This window comes from Populus nigra, chromosome 14 (assembly GCF_951802175.1).
Source record: "Populus nigra chromosome 14, ddPopNigr1.1, whole genome shotgun sequence".
NCBI classification, from domain to species: domain Eukaryota; kingdom Viridiplantae; phylum Streptophyta; class Magnoliopsida; order Malpighiales; family Salicaceae; genus Populus; species Populus nigra.
Window position 1 is genome coordinate 14,957,036 of NC_084865.1, and position 18,505 is coordinate 14,975,540.

Below are 18,505 nucleotides of genomic sequence, written 5' to 3' on the forward strand. Positions count from 1 at the left end.
CGCCCGCATGACACCACAAGCTAGGTTAGATTTTTTCTAAAAATATCATCTAAATATTATTAAAATATATCAATGATCTTTTGACAATAAAATAACTTTTAAAAAATAAAAATAAAATTAAAGCTCAATTAGGAGCAAATCGAGTACCGAATGATAGACCAACTACAAAAATAAATTTTTTTAAAAAATAAAAAAATCAATTAAAATCATCATGCTAAATTCATGACCTCATCATAAAACTAAAATAATTATATATAAAAGAAATTGAACAAAACCATAGAGGTCAGCTCTTAAGAAGAAGAAGCAACAGAATGTGTTTACGCAAGAAACATATTACAACCCATAATAGTGAAGTAGTTAGCGCTCAAAGTTACCATGGCAGCAACTAGGGATATCTACCAAGCTCCGGCAATTTGAAATGCTAGTTTTTCGTTTGATTCAAACAGCTAAAATGTCAAGAGATACAAATCAAGCAACTCTCAATTCAATTATACTATTGTACAAGGGATTGAAGGCCTACAAGACTTGTATTATCTTGGAGACTTCCAAACAATTGAGACCACCCAAGTACTGGTAGCCGCAGCAAGGCCAATGTTGTTATGCAGGAGGATCTTCAACCACAGCATCTTCTGATGCTGATTCTGACTTTTCTTCAAGACGGATCCTTTTCTCGGATGTTTGTTTTTCAAAATTATCACTGTCAGCTGCTTTGTGCTTTGATGAAGGCAGGGGTGATGACAAGTCAGTTTTAGACTCAGCAACAGCTGACGGGGAAGGAGGTGGCAGCTCAGAATCTTTAGGTGGATTGGTTGATGCTGACAAGCTTTTGGGAGAAAGTAAGGCACTGCCAGCATTCTGCTGCTCTATTATCTTTTGCAAATACCTAGCATGTTCCTCTATCCGTAACTGCAGAGTCCTCTGTACCTGCGTAAAGAATATAGGAACAAAGAACAAGTTATCTCAAAGATCGCATTCAATGCACGTCTATGGAAATTATGAGAACAAATCCATACACCACAAAGAAGACTGATCTGCTTGTATGAATAAAGGTAAAAGCAAACTTATCCCCAGCCCAGGTCAAAATCTTGTTGGAGAAATTGCCTTAAAGCTGCATTTATATTGTCCTGTATATTCTAGTTTGAGATCCGATTCTTCATTAAAACAAAACAAACAAGTTATTTTCGCCATCAAAGTAAGTTTACAATGAAAACTCAGACATGACACTACAAGAATTAGTTTACAACAGGGAATATTGATCTGCTCGTATGAGGGAAGGGAGGACAAAAGCAAACAAGGAAGAGGTTCGGGAAGGGAAGGATGAACAACTACAATGAGGTAGTGGCCTCAACCCAAAGCTTTCCCCAAAAGTAATCAAGCGATTATTTCAGTGTTGTCCTGACAACGAGGAAACAAGAATGGATAGTCCCAGGACCACAGAGAATAAAGTATAATAGCAGGTGCAACCAATTTATGGGATCACCTAAGAGAGAAAGAAGATAGAAACCAAACGGTAGTCACAAGTGAGGTGCATAACATACCTCAAGTTGTTCATGTAGCTGCTTCTGGACTTCCATTTGCATGCGAAGAGCTTCAGTGATTTGAATTGTCCTAGACATGAAAAGAGGGTAAAATTTCTACACATTGTTTGACAGAACAAAATGCCAAGATGTCCACGTGAAATTGGAAAGGCAAAATAGACTAGTACTAACCCTTTTTTGTTCACATCACCATCAATGTTGATTGAAGCCACTTTCTTTTCTTCAGAGCAAGAAGCTTTCTTCTCTGTACAGAAAGGGGGGAAATCTCAACAATTCAGAAAGAAAATTGGAAAAAAAATAATAATTAGCCTTGCATGCATATATAAAAGCAAAAACAGATCAAAGAACCCACAAAAATTGTCATTTAACTATAGCACATAATCAACAATGGCACAGAATCAAGCACATATTGAGTTATTCCTTAAGAGGATTTTGGTAATGATGATGATGGCAATGATAAGCATGACTTCTGTAAGATTATGCATTCATCACCTTCCTTCTTTTCCGGCAGATACTTGGCAAGTCGGTATTTCTGAAAAACAAAAAACAATAAGGGAAGGTAAAAAACTTTACAATTAAAGCATGCGCATCTAAGTTCACAATGACCAATTCAGATTGGATGGACAAGTCTAAATATAACATAGATTGAATACCTGTAAGTGGCTTTTCACATGATAGATGGTCAAACCTTTAACGTTCATAAGCTTTAACACACCCTTTGGAGTAGCCTCTACATTTTAAAGCAACAATGAAACCTTATATATAAAAATAAATCCAAAGAGCCCGTTGAGGTGTTGTCATGGTACAAATAATTCAGTGGTTCAAGCCTACTATCACAATAGAGACCTTTGAATGAAAAGAACAAAGCCTAAATATTTTGGTAGAATAGGCAACACAGGTTACTCACTTTCAGCCCCATCAAGCTTATTGACAGCCTCTACAAAGCGTTCGTGAAGCTCAGGCGTCCATCTCATCCTTGGCTTGTGTGCAGTGGATGAACCAGGGGAGGGGAGGCTTGAAAGTGCGTCAACGGAAGGAGAATCCTGGTTGCATGCGAATCCTGTGGCTGGTTTTGATGAAGTTTCAGGAGTTCCATATATTTCCTAGAAAACAGATCCAAAGAGAGGCATAAGTTAGTAGAAGATGATGCAGCAGTCCATCATAGGCGTGTCTAAATGTACAAAAAAAAGTAAAAAAGGACCCTGTTTGCTGCATTCAATCGGGAGAACTTGCATAAAAAAGAGAGAATCTATTTATTTTTTTATTTTTTTAAACTGCAGAAAATCTCATCTTAAGTCATCCATTTTTCTTTAATTAGCAGAAAGCATGTAGTCAACCAACAGAACCCAATATTGATTTAAGATATTGATAGGGGGAATACTCAATCTATTCAATTCTAACTATAATGAGTACAAACACCTCGAGAATTTCTTTTTTGGTCCAATCTTATCAACTTTAAGGTGTGTGAAGTTTGGAAAGAAAATAGACCCTTAAAATATAGATGATTCCTCTGGTTGACGATACAATTACAGCACAATAAAAGTACTTTCAGTGCATTCAACGTAACCAGAATCTGATTGATGATTGCTATAATCCACTTACATCAAGCCCGGGGTTTTCTCCATGGTCTGTGATAGCTATTTCGAGTTCGTCAGACAAAAATTGCAGCTCCAATTGCTCTGTTAGTTCTAAATTGTCACCTGTATAGTTCATACCATGAAAACTACCCTCAGAAGCATTTCCAGACAAATTAAGAAAGTCTTTCATAAAAACATCTGAATGCTCCTCGTCGTACTGATTGCTTAAATCCTCACTGAAAAGCAGAGGAGATTTTGTTGAATCAGTGGCAGAAACGGAGTGGCTGTATGTTGGAGGATGTGGGAGAAACGGCAAATTTCCAAGCTGTCGATTAGCTTCAGAGATCGATGAAGATGACAGATATAAACTTGTACAGAAGACAGAAGAGCGTTGAAATGTGCTCTTAGAACTTTGGACATGGGAAGTAGGGGAAAGAGGGCTGTCTGGTCCAAATTTCAGACAACACATTTGATGTTGGGCTGTAGACAGTTGCATTTTACTTGGAGAACCGAGAGATTCTGTCCGTATCAACGGGGATGGGCGTGAAGAAGAAGATTCACCTGTCAATGAAGTTTGACAATCTGATTTGCTGCTAGAAGAATTCTGGATTGGAAATAAGGTTGTGCAAAATGGTTGTGTGACTCCTTTACTGGTCTCACTTTTTGTTACCGATACGACAGCATGATGATTCATGATGATAGCCCAAACTTCATCTACCTTTCAAACAATCATATACCATACCCCACAATCCGGTAGAAAAGCTTTACGGATGGAAACGATAGAACTAGAGATGCAGGGTTGGAATTTTAGCAATGTTTATGTCCGGAACACGTTTCTCTCTTCGATCAGCACTGGGGTGTTACATTTCTGTAACAAAAATTAGCTTCAGAAATCGTATGTTTATGATTGCAAGCTCATTCCAGTAACAAGATCTGCCAATCAGTTATCTGCTAAATTTTACAGGCAGTTAAGCCACATGATCCACACAGATCTTGAAGTGGATGCATTTCCATGAAGTCTCTAGCTAAATCAATAGCAAACAATTTTCTGCTGAGAAACCTGCAAACCAGACAAGCAGTGCATCGATCAACAATAGAACAAAAAAACTGTATACAAGTTATAAAACAATGCAGCCACTAGACTGTTAAAAACCCATGAGAATCCATTTTTCCTAGCTTAGCAGAGACATTTATAGAGTTCTGAATTGTTATTTGATAGGCAATCGATTATATAGCATAGTTATAGAACAGTAATTTATACACGGACAAAATAGCCACATCAGTAATTAGCAATTACAGCATGCCCAGGCTGCCTCCAAGTTACAGGGCATAGTACAGTTCCATCACGAAATAATATCTAGAATCACCTGTACATCAAAGACTAACAACAGACTCATTATAGGAGCCCACCATAAGACTTCTAAGCATCGGAAATTATTTCTCATGGTCAACTCCTACCTGAACCCTAAACTAAAACAACAAAGTATATTGGTACTACATTAGACAAGGAATTAAGACTGAATAGGAAGAAAAAAACTAAGCAGCAGAGCAATCTCGGCTTTTCTGCTGTCCTGAGTTCTATGATTACACATCCACAACTAAGGTATCTCAAGTATCATGTCCTTTTCAGACATCCTCCCTCCATAAGGATTCTTGTCACACTAATGTAAGCATCTCCACCACCAGCACGGTCCATAAACTGGTTGCAGAAAAAAACTAGAAAGGGTTCTCCAAAGGATTTTGTATGGACACATTCCAAATCCTTTGAGAATGTCTCTATTAAAACCAATTTGTGATAATAGTTAAGGACAACAAACTCCAAGTCCTTGCTTTAATTTGCTTGAAAATTGGAGATGTTAATGATTCCTCACTCTGAGAAACACAAGTATGTTACCTGGACATTTGTAACAGCACACGACTGACAGATGAATAAAACAGACACCGGTCACTGTAGCATTGGCTACAGTGACCGGTGTTGCTTGGCCCCTGCCACCAGCATCATCAAGGCGACTCGGCTACTACCACTGCCAACCTATAAAGTGAAGAGCATTGGCACCACCCCCAACCAACTCAGCCATCACCATCAGACTTCCCAGCTCAAAGACAGTCGCTAGTTTTACTTTGCCTCTTCACCAGCATAAAACACTTTTTTTTGTTAAATTTCATTTCAGATTGTAGCAAACATAGCAACTAAAACCTGTATCGTTATCGGTATCTGTTAAAGCTTAAATCCCGTGACAACTGCCACTAAACAAGCACGCAGGAACCAACTCACCAAGCTCCAACACACTTTTTAACTGCGACTCTGAGCAAAACCGCCACCTTCTTCTCCACCATGTCAGCATATACCAAAAGCTTTAAAATTATTTTATATTTCTTATTTAGTTAAGATAAAAGGACAGACCTAAATATTAACCTGATAGACATGTATCAATAAAACAGACCCCCAACTTTCTCACACCACTAAAGATAAGAAAATATTTCTTCTTCTAAAACAATAACTCAAAAACCAAAATAAAAAAAGCATAAACACTCAAAATGAGAGAAACCCAAATAGAATTAAACTCATATAACAGAAAAGGAATTCAAAAGGGCACCAATTAATAAGCAAGAAAAAAACTCACAAAAACAAGTTGAAAGACAAAATGTCATGATAGCGAGTCATACACGTAGAAGAAATCAGACAAAGAATCCTCAAAAGCACGTGGTAAGATTCCATGCATCCATCTATGTCACAAGCAAGAAAAAGAAACGTTCATCAAAAAATCACCTGAGATTATGGGATCTTTTTTTCTCTCCTGTTTTCGTTATGCTTGCTGAAGGAAGAAATTAAGACGGACAGACAGATATACAAACAACAATGTTAAGGCGCTTTGAATCTAACGTTGTATTCTGTCCTAGGGAGAGAGAAAAAGGATACAAAACACAGGCTAAACTAGAATCCTAAAGAAACTGAAGGCAGGGGTGAAGTATTTGAGAGAGAGATTTGGCTGCGGTTTTTAAGTGGAGAAAGAAACAACAAGTTCAGACGATGATTGATTGCCCTGTGGAGATTACAGTGGTTCACAGGCCGTGGGGGTGAGTGAGATACACGCACCAATGGCAGGTGAATCTTGGTGGTCTGTCTTTTCTGAAGTGGGGTTTACTTGTGCCTGTGGGATCTTTATTCCATCATCTAAAATTAGAAACTTTTTGTGAGGCTTAGCTGAGCTCATCACCATCCTCTTGATTTCACTGTGTTGTTGTGTTTTGTACTTCGTGTGTCGCTCAATCTTTTACTGCTTCGCCCTTTGTTGGATTAACCTATCTCATCCTCGTCTACTTCCCATTGACATCTGCCATTTTCGCTTCTTACCACTTTGTTGCTATCCTTTTTTCTTCTTCCATGAGTGCAAAAAAATCTGTCTGTCCAGTAACTAAGCAATATGTGATTTTTTTATTTTTATTTTTTTTACTGAACAAAGATATATTGGGGCAGATTGCATGGCAATCGAAATTAAGGTTTTTTTTTAGTACCTCTTAAAAACATGCTTTCTATATTAATGAAATTATTCTAGATATTAGTTTCAAGATTTAATTTTGAAAAAATAAAAAACAAAATGGCAACTATAGTTGACTACCAGGGGGTGTGTGGTTTGAAGATGTGGTTAATTTTTTTTTACGGGACTCACATAAAAAAACATGTATTTTTTGCTTTTCTGAGACGTAGTTTGTGTTTTAAAAGGATTGTAACTTTAAAAAAAAACCACTATACCTCCAAGTCAAACATATACTAAGTTAAATCCCTTGTAGTTATAAGCTGTGGTTATATTTAACATGATTTTTACGGGTTGATTTAAGCTATTTTTAAAACTTATAATTAAATAAAAGCATCAGCATGTTTGATTATAAATAACTTTTAATTTAAATAAAAAAATTATTATAAAATTAAGTTAATTTTTTTATTTAACTATATTATTACGTAGTGTATGCTACATGCATTTGCTCTTGACTTATTCTGACCGTAAATCATTCTTGAAAAAATAATATTTAAATTAAGAAATTTTAGTTTAAAAACTAGGAAAAAAGAATTATAAAAATCTTATAGTTTAGACAAATAAGATTGGAGTGACTAGGAAGTTGTATGGAACTTGTTGTTTTAATTTGAAAATATATTTTTGTAAAGTAATAAAAATTATTTTGCTCAGCTTATAATTTAGTTTAGTTGTTTTTACACTTATTGTTTTAAAGAATTACAATTTATAAATGTAAAATAGATTAAATTATACAAAGGTATGTAATATAAATTACTACCCGTTTAGCAAGATTTAGAATATAAATTTTAATTCCTGAAAACACTGCAAAATAAACTATTTTTGGAAACCCTACGGCGTGCAGTACTGTGATGTACGATTTACAGCAGACAAAATAAATTCATGGTTTGACCTTAACACCACCGGTGAATCTCCCACGACGACGATCATAAAAGTATTCCTCCTTGACCGAGTGCGCGAGGCAAGCGAATTGCTACGTGGCCTTTCCGATCTTCCATGAATTCATTATATTAAATAAAACACAGAGTCCATCTATAAATATACAAAAATTAGAAAAATTCAAAAATCAAATAACAGGTTGATGATTAGATTTTCATCGGGTCAGTGGATCAACTTGAATTTTAAATTAAATCAATAATTTTTTTATTTAAATCAACCAACCAGTTAAGATATCGTAGATCTAACAACCAAGCAACCGTGGTAAGATGTAAAGTTATCAGACCACATGTATTCCTGCCATGACATGGTCGGTCTCAGTAAATCAAATAGCTAGATAGATCCAAGGTCTTCTTCACGTGAAAACATCTCAGTTTCTTACATCATTGGACTGTACTGGATTCAGATATTTTTTTAGATTTTTTTAAAAAATATATATATTAAAATAACATTTTTTTATTTTTGAAATTTATTTTTAAAAATACTCTCGAAATGTATATGCAAGCAGTACGTGTATCCAATGATGATAACGATGATCAAAAGCGATACGCAATTCCAAAAATGATTAAAAAAAGGAGACGTGGGCCCCGTAACATCTGTTTTCTGACCCAAGAAACGTGGACAACTCGACATGCAATTGCCACTTGTTAATGACTTCTATTATTGATTGTCTTAATCACCAACTTATCTAATTAATACCCACAATTACACTCTTAATTAACTGGCTCGCTCTCTCCTCCTCCGTGCTCATTTCCTGACCATTCCTAGGTTCCCTCGTCGTCGCCAGTGCCTGTCTCTGATTGGTGTCACCTCCAATATACCAGCTCCCACTCCCTCTTGTTTTATTTGTTTTCTCTTTTGAAAACGTTTTTAAAAAAGATTTAAATTTCTTTATTTGTTACAAGTTAATTTTTTTAAATTATCTTGACATACTAATATTGAAAGTAAATTTTAAAAATATTATGTTGATATATTTTTAAATAAAAAATCATTTTAAAAAACATAAAATGCAAATACTGTGCAGGGGGCTTGGCATGTTAGACCCCACAAACGTATATAAATATACTTTGTTTGATCGAATTATTAAAAAAAGATGAGAGGAATCCTTGAACGAGATTCAATCCGGCTAGAAGGAGGGAAGAAAGGAAATAAACAATGGCGTGCTCATGCTCATGCTCATGCTCATGGTGCCATGTCCGTAACAATCACTAAAATAGTTTGTTTTCTTTTACATTATATTTTTTCCAGGTTAGATCTTCTAAGATTTGGATTATATATCCGCGTGTGTTTGTGTGTGTACGTCCAAAAAGCAAAAGAAAGATTAAGAAAGCGAAGGCGGGGTGTGGAAAACGGGAGGGCATATATAATGCAGACATATAGCTCATGGAGGGCGGGAATGGGCATGGAAGGGGCGAGGGGTAAACCAACGTGTCACTTTCACCCCTCTTTTTGTGGTATCAAATTGATGAAAGATGGGGTCTCTGGGCATTTCTCCTTTTCAGGCAGGCAGTGGGTCCCAGAATTGGGGGACCAATCATCTTCATCTTTTCTTTCATCACATATTTTCATATCAGAACAAACTCCAAACGTCGATGACGTAACCATCCGGGTTTGGTCCTAGCACTAATATTTATGCTCTTTGTTTTTTCAAAAAATAAAAATAAATCTACAGAGCATAATAATTTGTTTAATGATATAGATTAAACATTATAATAATATAAAATATATAAATATAATCACCCAAAAAAAACCAGAAAATTTGAGATGCTACTGAGATTTCTATTCAAATTACAAAACTTTACTATTTTTTTATGTATTTATTTACAAGTTAATTCTTTACACATGCACGTATGGATAACAAAGAAAATAAGATTAGGTGATAAATGATTTGATGTCTCTATATCACTCTAAAAAAATAATAAATCATATTTTTAGATTAGTTTTGAAATAATTCATCATTGATAAAAAAAATAATAGTATAAGCTAAAACATAATAAATTATTAATAACTAAATTCTTGTTATTTATATAAATTCTTCCTACAAATGTTAATCTATATATAGTGATGATTTTTTTTTAAAAAAGGCGTCACATCACTTCCTTTTGTGTCGTTGACATAAATTTCTTTTGAAAACTGTGCATATTATTTCGATTAATTATTAATTATCATGCCCCGTCACTGTCAAAAAAAAAAATAAAAACAAAGTACGGGGTCATATGAAGAATCATTTATCTTTGACAATAATGATTATTTCTGATAATAATTTTTTTATAAACAAAGGAAAAAAAAGGAAGGCAAAATGATGAATTGTCTGTGAGGTTGTATGAAAAACAATCATTAATTAGTGGAGAGATTTGATTCCGAGCAAATAATGAAAAAAAGGAAAGAGCATGTAAAAAAGAAAGGCAGGCCAAAATACGCACCAGCCTGCGAGCATGGGCTTCGGATGGAAGAACATGGGCTTCTAGATATTATTTATGCTTTTTTTTTTTTTTTTTTAAGGCTTGTGTCCGTAATTACTTTGTTATGTAACCAGTTCATCTATAACCTTCGCTATGCCATCGATGTTCTTTAAGCCCATTGAGATGGGCTTCAGGTGGATAGGTTAAGCCCATTTATATGGGCTTCAGGTGGATAGGTTAGGCCTGGTGTATGCTAGCCAGTCCGGCCCAGACCAAGATTTGATCCAGAAAATATCTGTCTGGTTTTTGGCTGGAAAAATGACTGGGAGAAGAGGGATAAAAGAAAAATTATTACACACCTGGGTGTTAGAAAAAGGATAGGAGGTTTCTTGATGAAAATTACCTTTCCTCGTTTCTTTTTTCTTTTTTTCTATTTAATTTAAAAAATTAAATAATATATTTAATAATTTTACTACTTGTGTGCTGTGACGATAAGAGGTAACATAATATATCATGATAGATTTTTACTTGAACAAAAAAACATTTTGAAATTAGTGATAGAAGACAGCCCATTAAAAATATATTCTAAACTCAAGTTCGTGCATAAAACTATATAATATTTCAAAAAAAAATTAAATAAAAATAATAATTTATGCATCATATTAAAAAATAAAATTATTATGAAAAAAAGGGATCAGGTGGATCTCTCGTCTCCTCAAGTAAAATCCTCCTATTTTTAATTTAACAAATCCGAAGAAAAAAAAAAAAATCAAGCCCACGAGGATGGACGAGAGGAAACCGAAAAACAACCAAGTATTTAAGAACAAAACATGAGAAATGGCCGAAGAAAAAAGAGAGAGACCCCAAACCAAACATTAGAGCAACTCATCCTCCTCCCAGTTCCTCCTGGTTTAAGGGAAGGAGGGAAGAAAGACAGTAACATTAAAAAAACAACAACAGCAACAAGGTTAGGCGGGATCCATCCCACATACGCATAGTATAATTACATCGACGGGACAACCAGCACAAGACGACGTCAACGCGAGCCTTTAGAAAACAGGAGGGGGAATCGAGAAGAGTCAAACTCAAACCCCACCAAGCCTGGAAATCTTGCATAACAAAACAAAGAACACCCCTATCGTTCCCTGCCCACCTCAAAAGATTAAACTTTTCTTTTATCTTTTATTGTTTGGCTGTGAATCACAAGATAAAGTTTCGTTTTTTTTTTTTTGATTGATTGATCAGTTTGTCAAGATGAGCAAACAGGTACGTAAGACATTAAAAGTGCTCTCATTGAGGGCCATCTCTATCATTCCTCCTTTCTCCAGTCCACACGACGTCTTCTTTGACTCCTATCACTTATGCTTGGAATTGCTTGTTTCAGCCTCACAAGAACAAACTCCATTTAGAAGAACAAGAGGATAGGTCTGCATTTATCAAGGTCTGTTCTTCCTTCTCCCCATTTATACATTTGGGTGTAAGTTCTTGTTTCATTTTCTTAAAGAACAGACTTTGCATTGCTTGACTTTGATGCAACAGATCTGTGGTATCTACCTCATCGAGAAGAAACCTGTGATTTAGCTATTAGTCATTTATATTTTTTGTTAATATGCAGCCAATCAATCCTATATTTATCGTTTTGTAATTTATTGGTTTGAAGAAACCTGTGATTAAAAATGTCGACTCCTTGTTTTTTTTGAAATGTTTTATGATAAGTTTGCCTATAATATAACATTATGTGTCGTATACATGCATGTGCTTTTCATGATTTGCTTAGGATGCACCCAGAAACTTTTCTACTTTCTTTTTCCTAAATTCAATTTTCTTATGCCTTGAATATACTGGAGGCCATAATCTGCTGAATTTGATTGCAAAGTTTGATTCTTGCTCAAAGGAACATACAAGATTTTCAAAGCTTGATAGTATTTAGGTTAGTGTCTTAAAATCATTTTCAACATCTTGATCTATGTGGTCTTAAGGTGTTTTCAATCATAATATACAACTATCAATTTAGCTGCAAAAGTTCCTAATGTTTGTATTAATTAGCTTAGTTTCTTAATATTCTTAGATGACAGATGGAGGTCCAAGGTATACTGTTGATGACGCTATTCTGGCCATGGGGTTCGGAAAATTTCAATACTTTGTGCTTCTCTATGCTGGCATGGGCTGGGTTTCAGAAGCCATGGAGATGATGATTCTGTCATTTATAGGGCCAGCAGTTAAGTCTGATTGGAATCTTACTTCTCAGCAAGAGAGTCTAATAACCAGCGTGGTTTTTGCTGGCATGCTGGTTGGAGCATATTCATGGGGTGTAGTTTCAGACAGATATGGAAGAAGGTGGGCTGCATTTCTATGTACCGCCCTTTCTTTACCCAAAGCTCATAATAATTATTCACATAACTTGAAGATGATTCTGCTGTCATTATATTGATGACTATGCCAGAATCCCTACGCATTTTGATTGAGAGTCACGCATGGATAGCCTTGATGAATGAGTTGAATGAACTTTTGAAGAATAGGATAAAAGGAGCCTTGTAGTTTGATCGACTCCTGCAGCTCTATCCAGTGCATGGTCATATCCCACGGAGTGATATTAAGTAGCATCGCTAGGAATCACTTCAAAAAAGAAAATAAATAAATAAATAAATAAAAGCAGCTTTACTAGAACATGATGATGCTCAAAAAATTCAAGGTTTCAATATCCATTTAGCTTTTACATAGAAAAGGGTTGAATCTTGATGTATTTCAAAAAATCCAAGTTTCTAAACACTTGGTATGAAGCTGAAGAATAGAAGCTTTTAACAGATCTATTGTCACCTGCAACTGTGGTTTTTGTGACTATTCTTCTTTTGACAAATTATGTTTTCTGTGCCTCTTTTGTGAGCTTCTGCTGCAATCTTGTTTTGTGTTTTCTAGTTTGTCAAACATTTTCTCAAACATGCTCTATTGGTTTTTTTATCGTATTCTTCAGGAAAGGTTTCTTGGTTACAGCAATAATTACTTCTGGAGCTGGTTTTCTAAGTGCTTTTGCCCCAAATTATATCGCATTGCTTGTTTTTCGTTGCCTGGTTGGTCTTGGTCTCGGGGGTGGTCCTGTACTCTTTGCTTGGTTTTTAGAGTTTGTACCAGCACCAAACAGAGGAATGTGGATGGTGATTATCTCAGCATTCTGGACATTTGGAGCAATCTTTGAGGCTTCACTGGCCTGGGTATGCTTATGATTTCTCTATCATTTTTGGTTTCTTGTTCCAAATTTCTTTGTTGGTTTAAAATAGTCAACAACCTTCAATCTCAGGTTATGTGTGGTTGGTGAAAACGATTTTATATTGGTGTGATGTGTTTCACATACCAACATATGATAATTAGTATTAGACTTCCAATGATGCATGCCTTTGTTTTTATTTATTAGTTTCTGTTGCATGTGTGCCAAAATATGTATTGATTGGGATTTGGGATTTCAAGAATTCTGAGATTGTGAAACTTTCTTGCTTTACTCTAATGGCCATTATGAAGTGTCACTTGATGCTATCATTTGCATATCTGTACCTCTTATTCTGGAATTATCCCAGAACATACTTGTGTTTTATTTCTTATTGTGTTGTTGTTGCCTTTTATGTTTTCCAGTGAAGTCCATAAAATAGTTCTGTTTTTTTCTTTTTCCTTCATCATGTAATCTGTGCTCCATTACTGGAAAATGGTTTCATCCTTATTCTGTCCCTTCGCAGATTATTATGCCTAGATTAAATTGGAGGTGGCTACTGGCGGTATCTGCTTTGCCTTCATTCTTTCTCCTTGTATTTTATGTCATGACACCAGAATCACCTAGGTATTTCTGTTTGAAAGGCCAAAAAGGTGACGCCCTTAGAGTTTTGGAGAAAATAGCCAAACAAAATAGGAAAGAATTGCCTCTTGGTGCTCTTGCTACCGATAATGAGATTGAGCTACAGGGAAAGAATATTCCTATAGAAGGCATGGTTTCACTGCCAGCAAGTGGAGATGGAGATGTTGCTCCTCTTCATCCTCCTCCTAAGTGGAAGGATTCTGACATGGGGGTCCTAAAATCTCTGTTATTGCTTATTTCACCTAAATTAGCTAGGTCAACCGTGCTTTTGTGGGTGGTATTCTTTGGAAATGCATTTTCATACTATGGCCTTGTGTTGCTGACAACTGAGTTGAACAATAGGAACAACACGTGCAATCACACTAAAGCGCAGTCAGATAAGTCTTCTGATGTTGATTACAAAGAAGTCTTCATCACTAGTTTTGCAGGTGAGTTTTCACAGCAATTACAGCAGTGTTTTTATTTTTACAATAAATCTGATTTTGCAATCTCTCCGAGGAAGCTTAATAACATCTAACTTTTATTTGGCTCAAGAGTTTCCGGGGCTCATTGTGTCAGCTCTCATAGTTGATAGGATTGGTCGTAAACTTTCAATGGCGGCTTTGTTCTTTGTGGCCTGCATCTTCCTGCTACCACTGGTAGGCCATCAGTCACCAAGGATAACAACAATTCTTCTCTTCGGTGCTCGAATATGCATCACAGGAACCTTCACTATTGTCTTCATATACGCTCCAGAGGTGAGTCATGGGAATTGAATTTTCACTCCAGAGCCTATTGATTATTGAATTTTTCGCATTAATATTTCATAATCAAGAACGTTCAGGGAAAAAAAAAAAACAGACTTTAGCTCACGCCAATTCATTTGGGACAGATTGCTCTTTAGTTGGGTTGATGAGAAACTATAGAGAAAAAAACATGCAGGATTATTTGTTTGCATTAGAAGTTCTTTTGATGACACCGAATTAAATTATTTGTTGTACATGAGTTTATTCTTTCAGAGAAACAAAAAGCTATGCGTTGATGATACCCTATACAAATCTGAAAGTGAACATCACTGGCTTTTAAGAGCTTTGTTTTAGAAGACTAGGTGATAGGGCCTGTGCAATGTCTGTATGTGCATGCTTGGTGTGGATTTAGCAGTGAATTCTAAGGGTGTGATGTCAGGGTAGGCTGGGGGGAGGATGGATGAGGGAATGAGAAGTGAAGGGATTGGATGTTCACTTTGTTTGTCAAGGACGGGACCTGATCCTTCCAGTACCTTTTCACTTGTAATTTTTAATCCTCCTAATTTGAGCGGTTTGACTCTCATCCTTTCCCTCCGTTGTAATTTTCAATGCTCTCAATTTGGATGGATTGACTCCCATTATTTCCCTCCCTTGTTAGCCAAACAACTAGATGGATGGTAACCTATCCATCCTTTCCCTTCCTCATCCTTCCACCACTTCATCCCATCCATCCCTCCTAACAAACACGGCCCTAGGGTACTGATCTCAACTTAGCACTTAAAGTTAGAAGAGTGCTTGTGGCCCGTGTAAATCACTGCAGTTCTTGTGTTAAGTGTACCTTTTCATTCAAGCATTTGTAACATCTCACCCTTTGATGTCTGCATTTTTCTTACTTCACCCCCGTCACGGCAGCAATCTGCAAGCAATTTTACATTCAGCACTCAACAGCACACATGGCTATAGGAATTGAATCTTGAAAGCATCCTCATTTCGCCAAATTTAAGTTGCTGGCCTGCAATAACATGCTTTTTTTTTCCTTCCAGATTTACCCAACATCAGTGAGATCAACAGGTATGGGAGTTGCAAGCGCAATGGGAAGAATCGGGGGAATGATTTGCCCGCTTGTGGCAGTAAGTTTGGTGCAAGGATGCCATCAGACAGCAGCACTTGTTCTTTTTGAGTGCGTAATGTTCGTAGCAGGATGCTGTGTAATGCTGTTTCCACATGAAACCAAGGGTCTTGAATTGACCGAGAGTGTATCCAGCACAAAAAATGAAAAACTAAAGGATGTGAAGCAACAAGAGCCTTGATGTCTCAGTCATCATGCCACGAGTTAGGTTGAAACTGTCCATAATATTAAAAAGGGACAGACCATCACTGTATGTATAATCGCTTGTATTTTCAGGTAGACAGACACTTACAATCACTGGATTTTGGAAAGTACGTTGTTTACTCTTTCTGTTTAGCATGTACTTAGATGATTGCCACGTGGTACTCAAGTTATTTATTATTAACATCAAAGAAATATTAAAAATTAAATTGTGACAGGGTTTACTTGATATAATTTGGCTAACATTACTTGTTTAAAAACAACTTATATATCATGTTAAAATAATATTTGATTAAATAATATTTTAAAATAATATATTTTTTTAATATTAAAATAACAATATATTAAATTGATTTGAGATAATATAATTAATGTGATAAATTTATGATCTAAATTATGAGACTAATAACTCTATAAAAAATAAATTAAAATAAGTTATAAAATCTAATTTTTAATTAATACAATATTAAAAAATAAAATTAAAAAAAATCTAAAAAAAAATCTAAATTATCATGTTAAAATTATAATTCGAATAATGTAATCTCATAAAAATTAAAAAATAAATTTTAATTTTTACTCCGTTTAATATTAAATATTAAAAAATAAAATTTAATATTAGAAGATATAATTAAAATTAAAAATAATAATTAAAAAATAAAACAAAGCAATATTTTAATTAATATTGCAAGGGGTACAACGCCCACGTTCTTTATTAGTTTATAGTTAATGTAAGAATATCAGTTCACAGAATCATGATCTTTTTTATGTCCCATCTGACTAGCTACGCTGCAGAACGATGATGGATGACATCAACTTTCAAGAACACGCAGCTCTAAATCGTAAAATACCATCGACACTTTGCTTCTGACAAGTGACAAAGCACGCTTGAAACACCCTTGCTTTGGCGCTCACACACGCACCTTCATATGCTCTGGCGCACTGCTTTGATTCTACAAATTAAACTTCCGTGCAGCAAAAACATCTAATGAGACCAGAGTCTCTTGTCCAAACTAGTACATGTATATATATATATATATATATATATATATATTCACAGTAACACAGTTGACAAAAACATTTCTCAAACAAGCAATTTTTTTCACAGTGGAAGATTTTTTCTTCCAAACTAGCATTACTTGAGCAAACCACAGCTCTTGATGCCTGTAATACAGCAAAGAAAATCCAGAGACAGACAAGTGTCAGTGTAAGTAAACACCATGCATTCATAGAGACAGACAAGTACAGGTACTTTAGTGTCGAGGTAGACACCTGCAGTTACAGAAATAGAGGACCAGCTTCAAATTTTATTTCCATATTTTTCCCATTTTGTTGTTGTGATTGCATTGGAAGGCCGACAGTTTTTCTTGGAATCTGTTCGCATGAAATTGCATCATTCAATGTTATAACGCATGAGCAAAATAAGAAAACAAAATACACTGAAACCCTACTTAATTATCTATCAATAATCACATGTCATTTCAGTTTGAAAACCCTACAAAGAAGAGGGAACCTTTTTCTTGGATCATCTGCATGTATAATCTCTGATAAGGTCTGTTTTCTCCATCTCCAGGAACACCCCAGTTTGTGCTTTTTTTTTTTCGATCTCAGCCCACCTGATGTTTTGGATTATTTCTTGTTTATCCTTTGGTGCTTTTCAAATTTCAGAATGTTGGTGCTTTCATGGTGGGTTTTGTTTGGTTTCTTGTTTAATAAATCCATTCATATTGATGTTCAATTCTCTTTGATTAACTCTTGCCTTGATTGTGTTTGAAACAACAAATAAATTAATCTCTGGTGGATCCAATCAAGAAACTCATTGTTTTTGGCACAATAACTTATCATCAGCAGCTAATCCTAACCTGCAAGTGAAGGAGAGAGTGGATTCATAAGACCTGCATCTCTGTCAAATCCTAACATTCTTTGGCAGATAAGGTGAGATGGAACAAAAACATATACCATTATATATTGAAATTACAGTAACCTGTAAGTCATAGGATTCATACTCGAACCGAGTCACCAAATCATGCTAGGCTAGTCGGAATTGTGATCACAATGGAAAATATGTGCAATTTCACTGCTTAATGCCTCAGTACTTCACCCTTGCACTGTCTCAGAGTTTTCTTTACTCTTGGAGAGGGAACTTGAATGAAAATAAAGCTTATAGAAGTAAGCTATTTAGGTAGCAAGTTATGGAGAGCAAGAGTCAAGCAGAGAGATAGCTAAATTAGAGGAAAGTTCTCTAGCCTATGCTTGAGACTAATAAATTTAGAGCTAAAACTTTGGCCCATTAAACCAAAGAATGAAAAAATATTCTGCATGTATGGCCCTTGATTATCTCTGCCTCACCATTCCACTATGAGTGGTCTTTCAACACAGAAGGTACTTTGTCTTGAAATGACAGCTGATGCATATAATCAATGCACTCATAGTGGAGTTCATAATGATAACATGAACAATATTGTAACTTTTTCCTAGTAATTATTTTTTAATATATTTTTTTATTTAAAAATATATTAAAATATTATTTTTTTAAAATTATTTTTAATATTGATATAATTTGGATTTTTTTATATAAAAAAAGATTATTTTTTTTTAAATTTTCATCGAATATTGTTTTTGAATG

General features: G+C 35.2%; 3 protein-coding genes across 4 annotated transcripts in view; 1 reads left to right on the forward strand and 2 right to left on the reverse strand.

Moving 5' to 3' along the window:
• The window catches only part of LOC133673070 (histone acetyltransferase HAC1-like), a 54,852-nt gene extending 43,412 nt beyond the window's left edge, over positions 1-11,440 (reverse strand). The window contains exon 1 of the mRNA XM_062093696.1: positions 11,433-11,440. The gene's annotated coding sequence lies outside the window, so the exon portion shown is untranslated. The remainder of the gene's footprint in view (positions 1-11,432) is intronic.
• Positions 265-6,145, reverse strand: LOC133673006 (myb family transcription factor PHL6-like). Of its 2 annotated transcripts, none has more exons than XM_062093593.1 (8): positions 5,886-6,145; positions 3,141-4,175; positions 2,446-2,641; positions 2,192-2,268; positions 2,031-2,070; positions 1,710-1,782; positions 1,539-1,608; positions 265-924 (listed from the first exon to the last, which is right to left on the reverse strand). In XM_062093593.1, exons 2-8 carry the CDS (start codon positions 3,807-3,809, stop codon positions 598-600), a joined length of 1,452 nt encoding a protein of 483 aa, XP_061949577.1. In that variant the 5' UTR covers positions 3,810-4,175; positions 5,886-6,145; the 3' UTR covers positions 265-597. The 2 variants fall into 2 exon arrangements, with proteins under 2 accessions (XP_061949577.1, XP_061949578.1); XM_062093594.1 differs by lacking the exon at positions 5,886-6,145 and adding an exon at positions 5,010-5,652.
• On the forward strand, positions 10,830-16,091 carry LOC133673069 (organic cation/carnitine transporter 7-like). Its single transcript, XM_062093695.1, has 7 exons — positions 10,830-11,252; positions 11,371-11,427; positions 12,055-12,323; positions 12,958-13,195; positions 13,712-14,255; positions 14,362-14,564; positions 15,596-16,091. The coding sequence occupies exons 1-7, from the start codon at positions 11,241-11,243 to the stop codon at positions 15,860-15,862; spliced, it is 1,590 nt and encodes a 529-aa protein (XP_061949679.1). The 5' UTR covers positions 10,830-11,240; the 3' UTR covers positions 15,863-16,091.
• Positions 16,092-18,505: the final 2,414 nt, after the last annotated feature.

What these genes read in the sequence shown, in the direction of transcription:
- LOC133673069 (XM_062093695.1), top strand. An exon ending in TCAGACAGATATGGAAGAAG is followed by an intron (nt 12,324 to 12,957) that starts GTGGGCTGCATT and finishes CGTATTCTTCAG; the next exon opens with GAAAGGTTTCTTGGTTACAG. An exon ending in TCTTCATATACGCTCCAGAG is followed by an intron (nt 14,565 to 15,595) that starts GTGAGTCATGGG and finishes TTTTCCTTCCAG; the next exon opens with ATTTACCCAACATCAGTGAG.
- LOC133673006 (XM_062093593.1), bottom strand. Translation starts at nt 3,809, where the DNA reads ATGAATCATCATGCTGTCGTATCGGTAACAAAAAGTGAGACCAGTAAA. An exon ending in TAAGCTTGATGGGGCTGAAA is followed by an intron (nt 2,269 to 2,445) that starts GTGAGTAACCTG and finishes TTTAAAATGTAG; the next exon opens with AGGCTACTCCAAAGGGTGTG. An exon ending in TCTGCCGGAAAAGAAGGAAG is followed by an intron (nt 1,783 to 2,030) that starts GTGATGAATGCA and finishes CTTTCTGTACAG; the next exon opens with AGAAGAAAGCTTCTTGCTCT.